The following is a 7,500-nucleotide window of genomic DNA, read 5'->3' on the forward strand; positions in this document are numbered from 1 at the left end:
TTTCTCCTCAGAAAAATGTAGGTCAAGACACTAAACCAACCAGCGGTTGTTGAGGTAAGACTTTCAGTAAATCCGATCTGTGACACTAAACAGACGCTTCTCCTTTGACTGAGAAAGTGTGGCTTGGCTTCCTGTCCTGTCTTATCTGTTACGATGCATCAGTAAAATCCAGATGGGCTTTGCACCACTCTGGGTAGGCGATCTGCACTGCATCACGCTTTTCAACAGCCTTTTTATTTCACCCTTTCCCATTCACTGCGGAGCTGAAATGTACAAGGCAGGGGCAGCCCTATAGGGGGGGGGGGGGGGGGGGGGGGGGGGGGTGGCAAGCGGGGCATTTGCCCCTGCTCCCCAGGGCCCTTCTGTATTGGTGTTGGGGGCCCTATTGTGACCATGGCAGGACATATGGAGGGGGGCCCTATTGTGACCATGGCAGGCCATATGGAGGGGGGCCCTATCAGTGTTTTGCCCTGGGGCCCTGTGAGCAATTGTTCCGCCACTGGTACAAGGCCCATAGTCTGTACACAGCAACAGTTAGGCAGACATGAGAGAGGTCAGGGCACGAAAACATAAAATTGGGTAATAAAAGTAAAATACCAACAATAAAAAAAGACGCTAATGGTTGTTAGTCTTTCTATTATGAGGGTGAGTAGTCTGGCTGTGGCGACTATGACTGCCTCGGACCATTTCTCTTGACCCAATGTGTCTTCAATGTCTCGAAGATGGGCCATGCTTGTCTGATTTTCATAGACTTAAGATCACTACCGCGATTCTGGTCTGACCAGGACTATAACGATTAGCATTTCCATAGAGGAGGAGCTTTGTTTCCATGGCCTGGTTAACCCGCCTCCCTCGGCTTGCTCCTGGTTGATGGATGTGCCAAAGTTTAAACCAAACATTTCTTAGCCCAATAGAACGTCTCTGCTTAAACCACGTCACTGCCTTGAACTTGCCTCTACCCAGGACGGTTGGAAATGCTCAGTTGATTGGTTCCAGACAAAGTGGGTGGAGTTCCCGCTGTAGCGGGATAGAGCAAGCTCCTGGCCCTACTGTGTGTAGCTGAGCCGAAAGCGTTGCGTCACCAGTAGGGCAGAGCCCTGCTAGGGCCATGCCACTATATGCACCCTTAGACTAGATTCATTTCCAGAAAAAAAAGTCCCTTTATAATGGTGTTTAGAAGCATTTTTAGTAAAAGTTGACCAGATTTCTAACACAATTAAAGTACCCTGAATTCAGCTAGCCCGGTTCCCAAGCTGAATTTTGAGTATCTGTCAAAGGATGTGTTACCGTGTTCCTGTTAATGAGAGTGTTTCTTACCATCGGAGAGGGACTCGTAGTCATAGTCGTAGTCGTCTTCCTCCTCCTCCTCTTCCTCGGGGGTGGTACCCAGAGGACTGCTGCCTCCTCCTCCTCCTCCTCCACCTCCTCCTCCTCCTCCTCCGCTCCCCCCACTCGAGGTGCTCCCGCTGGGGCTGCTGCTGCAGGGGCCGTTGCTGCTGGCCTGGCACGCCTGCATGTGGGCCAACTGATGGGCCTGTCACATGGGCACAACACACACAATGCAGACACATACAGACACACACACAACGCAGACGCACACAGACACAGACACAGACACACACACACACACGCGCGCACACGCACACGCACACGCACAGACAGACAGACACACACACAGACACATTCATTTGCTTTTAGATTATTTTTTCAATCATATATTTTGACAAATTTTCCCTGCCCCACCTCTCTCTCACACACACTCTCCTCGTGCCATACTCTCAACTGTCCTGTCATCAATACAAACATGGAAAAACGTCCTTAAAAAGAGGGGTTTATATATACTATAATTTATGAAAACATGAGACTGGCGGAATGTGCGAGTCCCTCACTTTAATGTTGCTCCAAATTCATTTGACAGGTAGGCTGTCTCAGTGTCTTTACATTAGGCTATTCTTTTTTTAGTAATAAGTCAATATACAAAATATTCCTCGAGCTTCATTACAAAAAGGGAATCGCAACTAAATCACAACTTTTGGGCATTTTAGATCGCAACTTTAAAAAAAAAAAAACCTGCTGCTTGAGGATGTCTACAGGCGCCTGGTGGGTTAATATAATGTGGGTGTATATAATATGTGTCCTTGTGTCCTCACCTTGAGGATGTCCACAGGCGCCTGGTGGGTTAATATAATATAATGTGGGTGTATATAATATGCGTCCTTGTGTCCTCACCTTCTGCTTGAGGATGTCTATTCTACAGGCGCCTGGTGGGTTAATATAATGTGGGTGTATATAATATGTGTCCTTGTGTCCTCACCTTCTGCTTGAGGATGTCCACAGGCGCCTGGTGGGTTAATATAATATAATGTGGGTGTATATAATATGTGTCCTTGTGTCCTCACCTTCTGCTTGAGGATGCACCTGGTGGGTTAATATAATATAATGTGGGTGTATATAATATGTGTCCTTGTGTCCTCACAGCCTGGTGGGTTAATATAATGTGGGTGTATATAATATGTGTCCTTGTGTCCTCACCTTCTGCTTGAGGATGTCCACAGGCGCCTGGTGGGTTAATATAATGTGGGTGTATATAATATGTGTCCTTGTGTCCTCACCTTCTGCTTGAGGATGTCCACAGGCGCCTGGTGGGTTAATATAATATAATGTGGGTGTATATAATATGTGTCCTTGTGTCCTCACCTTCTGCTTGAGGATGTCCACAGGCGCCTGGTGAGCCTTCAGCTTCTTGTTCTTCAGCAGGATCTTGCCCTTCAGTTGCCATGGAGACGGCAGCAGGGGGTCGTCCGAGAAGTCGCTCTCGAACAGGAAGCGCGTCACCAGCTTCTCCCCAAACACCGTCTGCCGCACACGACCAGGGCAAATTACAGGAAATATTGTAAATATTGTAATATAGATAGATATGTAGCGAGGGGGAGTAGAGTTGCCCAGCCGGGACTCGAACCCAAACCTTATGGGGTAGTAAACTGGGACTCTGACCGCTACACCAAAGAGCCAGGCTCGTTGGCATGACAGTCAGAACACACTCACAACCCCAGTGATGGCCACTCCATCACAAGATAATTATCACACATATATATATATATATATATATATATATATATATATATATATATATATATATATATATATATATATATATATATATTATATATATATATATATATATATATATATATATATATATATATATATATATATATATATAATACTCTATATGCCTTTGCTATACATTAGACAAAACACTGCCATAAATTGCTTCTTTAACTAAACTCTGTGACCTGTTTCAGAACAATCATAATAGTGAAATGCTCCTGTAACTTCAATGAATTAAATGTTTCCGTTTGTCCAATCTCTATCTTCAGGAGATACGCACCTTGAAGATTTCGGCCATCTTGCGCTGCTGAGGTAGAGAGCAGTGGTTTTCGATGGACAGGATCACCGGCATCTCAGAGTTCACAAATGCCGTCCGGTTCACTGCCTCCACCACGTCCTGCAACATCACAACACCATTGCAGTAAACAACAACAACAACAACAACAGCAACAGCAACAACAACAACACAACACCATTGCAGAAAAAAACAACAACAACAACAACAACAACAACAACAACAACATACACACGTGACACTGTGGACACTTTATAATTTGGTGTGTGTGTGTGTGTGTGTGTGTGTGTGTGTGTGTGTGTGTGTGTGTGTGTGTGTGTGTGTGTGTGTGTGTGTGTGTGTGTGTGTGTGTGTGTGTGTGTGTGTGTGTGTGTGTGTGTGTGTGTGTGTGTGTTTGTGTGTGTGTGCACGGATGCATGTGTGTATGTGTGTGCACGGATGCATGTGCGTGTTCGCGTGTGCGTGTGTTTGTGTGTGTGTGTTACCTTGAATGCTATCTTGGTGGTGAGTGTGTGTGTGTGTGTGTGCACGGATGCATATGTGTGTGTGTGTGTGTGTGTGTGTGTGTGTGTGTGTGTGTGTGTGTGTGTGTGTGTGTGTGTGTGTTACCTTGAATGGTATCTTGGTGGTGAGTGTGTGTGTGTGTGTGTTACCTTGAATGGTATCTTGGTGTGTGTGTGTGTGTGTGTGTGTGTTACCTTGAATGGTATCTTGGTGGTGAGTGTGTGTCCGTGGTATATGACTGGCAGCCCGTCGTCTCCATCCCAGCAGTCCAGCTCTACACTGCGACACCCCTGCAGCAACACCTGCAACACACAAAATATCAAACAATACATGAAATAAATAAATAAATAAATAGATAGATAGATAAACAAATAAATAAGTAGTCATATTTAACTGATTCTTGAAAGTTATAAAAGTGCTTATTTACACCCCTGCTATTTAAAATATTTTGAGAACATACTTTTTATATTAAAAACATATATAAAATGTATTTTGCTATTCAATGCAATGGAATGCCCGGAACAAAAATGCCAATTTCCCAAAATGTTCTAAAATGAATATGCGTCATTTTGCAACAAGGTGGCTCTTCATATCTAGGCTGTGCATTAATTGGGGCCTGCCTGCCTCTCCCATTAATTGGGGCCTGCCTGCCTCTCCCATTAATTGGGGCCTGCCTGCCTCTCCCATTAATTGGCTCCTGCCTGCCTCTCCTGTCCAACCTGAGAGTAGAGCTCCAAGTGCCGTGTCCCCCTTGCCTGATTATCATAGACATAGAAATCGCGATTCGATTTGAGTCTGACCCCGAGCATGATAATAAACGTTTCCAAGCAGCATGGTTGACCCGCCTCCCTCCATTTGCTATTAGAAGCAACACCACCAAAGGTGTGGAGTCACTAGGAGGGCGCAGCACTGGCTAGTGTGTGTGTGTGTGCGTGTGTGTGCGTGTGTGCCAATAAATTGTTGCTCAGTATCTGACTACATGTATTGCCTCATCGTGTCTGATTAAACATGTGCTTTGCTTTCAGTAGAAATGTAATGCATTGCAATGCATTGTAGAATTGGGTCGGATCGGATCGGATCGGAACGCATAGAATCGAATCGAATCGAAACCTCCCGAATCGTGATCGAATCGGATCGTGAGGGCAGTGCCGATCCACACCACTAAACACAACAGATAATTTTTCCAATACTGCATCTGGTCACAATTCTCCTGTCCTGTCGTACCTGAGAGTAGAGCTCCACGGAGGACTCCCCCTTCAGCTGGTGTCCGGTGAGGTAGGTGTTGTGGGAGGAGTTACCGTTTTTACGGGAGCTCACAATCGTGTTTGTATTGTTCTTGGCCTAACTAGAGGCAAGGCTGTAGGTGTGGCGTCACTAGGAGGGCACAGCCTGGCTGTCCTGTCCTACCTGAGAGTAGAGCTCCACGCAGGACTCCCCCTTGAGCTGGTGTCATAGACCAGTGTTTCTCAACAGAGGTGCCGGGGCACCCTGGGGTTCCGCGGGCCCCCCTCAGGGGTGCCGCGGAAACGTGGCTGATAAATAAATTATCTAAATTTGTCTAAATTGATAAGTTAATGGTAGTCAGTGGAATCTTTCATCTGCCATTTAGGCACAGTAAAGTAAATATAGGTTGCCCCAGTCAGCTGCAACTTCGAACGTAGGTCATGTGACGTCTCCAAATGTGTTACATTTCTAAGCTTGTGTGGTATCGGATGCGATGCCAAGTTACGGATTGTTGGTTTAAGGTGCCTTGAAATTTTTCATGAATTGTAAGGGTGCCTTGCCTAAAAAAAGGTTGAGAATCACTGTCATAGACAGTGTCATAATTACCAGCTAGGACTTAAAGTGATACTGTCCCATTTTTGGAGTTAAATAATAGGCAGATTTTAACTCCAAGCTAGCAGTTAACATAACCTATGAGACTCAATGTTAACTGCTAGCATGGAGGTAAAATTTGCACTTCCATACTAAGAGAACGGTTGAAAGTACAGGAGAAAGGTAAAACTCAACGATTTGACTCAAGGGAGGTTATTTCCAAAAATGGGACAGTATCACTTTAAGGGTAACAATGTCTACCAACTGTACTGAACACAACACAACAGATAATTTTTCCAATACTGCATCTGGTCACAATTCTCCTGTCCTGTCGTACCTGAGAGTAGAGCTCCACGGAGGACTCCCCCTTCAGCTGGTGTCCGGTGAGGTAGGTGTTGTGGGAGGAGTTACCGTTTTTACGGGAGCTCACAATCGTGTTTGTATTGTTCTTGGCCTAACTAGAGGCAAGGCTGTAGGTGTGGCGTCACTAGGAGGGCACAGCCTGGCTGTCCTGTCCTACCTGAGAGTAGAGCTCCACGCAGGACTCCCCCTTGAGCTGGTGTCATAGACAGTGTCATAATTACCAGCTAGGACTTAAAGTGATACTGTCCCATTTTTGGAGTTAAATAATAGGCAGATTTTAACTCCAAGCTAGCAGTTAACATAACCTATGAGACTCAATGTTAACTGCTAGCATGGAGGTAAAATTTGCACTTCCATACTAAGAGAACGGTTGAAAGTACAGGAGAAAGGTAAAACTCAACGATTTGACTCAAGGGAGGTTATTTCCAAAAATGGGACAGTATCACTTTAAGGGTAACAATGTCTACCAACTGTACTGAACACAACACAACAGATAATTTTTCCAATACTGCATCTGGTCACAATTCTCCTGTCCTGTCGTACCTGAGAGTAGAGCTCCACGGAGGACTCCCCCTTCAGCTGGTGTCCGGTGAGGTAGGTGTTGTGTGAGGACTCGATGTAGTAGTAGGACAGCGGGTACTGCAGCTCCTCCGCGCTCACCTGCGACTCCTCCTGACGAGACGCAAAGTTCTCCTTGTCCATCAGGAACCTGAAATACAACAGATAGCAAAGTTATCCTTGTGCATCAGCAATCTGAAATACGTGGGGGAAGAAGTGAAGAGCTCTTTTCCAAAATAAGATATATCCATTTTATAGAATGTTGGGAAATGTAAAAAAAAAAAATATATATATATATATATATATATATATATATATATATATATATATATATATATATATATGAATTCCACTGAATCGCATTGCAAAATGCATTTTATAGAAGTTTTAAAAGTATGTTCTCAAAACATTTGAATGGCAAGAATTCACATATAGATGATATGACGATATGAACAGTCAATTCCAATATTAAAATGCAAAAAGTCAAAAATGGTGGATGGATATAGCGTTTTGGAAGAGCTCTTCAAGTGCACACGGTCACCACAAGTTACCAAAAATTAACCTTCGGTCACAAAATGGTCACCACAGATAGCAAAGTTCTCCTTGTCCATTAAGAACCTGAAATACAGAGGCAGTAGCGGTGTCAACAATGATCGATTTGGCGATCCGAATCGATGTGGGTCATGGACGATCCAGAATCGATCCGGCAAGTTCCAGAATCGATCCGGCAATTTTTTTAAGTTTCAATTACTTCGGGAGCAAATAAAAGCAACTCAAAACATTGCAAGACTGATACAGACTGATACAGAAAAAAGCCAATAAATTGTTGCTCAGTATCTGACTACTTCTATTGC

The 7,500-nt window shown here is 44.4% G+C and overlaps 1 protein-coding gene across 1 annotated transcript in view; it reads right to left on the reverse strand.

Moving 5' to 3' along the window:
• plce1 (phospholipase C, epsilon 1) overlaps nucleotides 1-7,500 on the reverse strand; it is a 212,341-nt gene that overhangs the window by 37,678 nt on the left and 167,163 nt on the right. Inside the window, exons 18-22 of the mRNA XM_063221000.1 lie at nucleotides 6,632-6,797; nucleotides 4,105-4,212; nucleotides 3,392-3,508; nucleotides 2,698-2,856; nucleotides 1,318-1,534 (exon numbers count right to left, since the gene is read on the reverse strand). Of these exons, the coding sequence (XP_063077070.1) occupies nucleotides 1,318-1,534; nucleotides 2,698-2,856; nucleotides 3,392-3,508; nucleotides 4,105-4,212; nucleotides 6,632-6,797 (767 nt within the window). The remainder of the gene's footprint in view (nucleotides 1-1,317; nucleotides 1,535-2,697; nucleotides 2,857-3,391; nucleotides 3,509-4,104; nucleotides 4,213-6,631; nucleotides 6,798-7,500) is intronic.

The sequence above is a fragment of the Engraulis encrasicolus genome, chromosome 17 (assembly GCF_034702125.1).
Source record: "Engraulis encrasicolus isolate BLACKSEA-1 chromosome 17, IST_EnEncr_1.0, whole genome shotgun sequence".
NCBI lineage: Eukaryota > Metazoa > Chordata > Actinopteri > Clupeiformes > Engraulidae > Engraulis > Engraulis encrasicolus.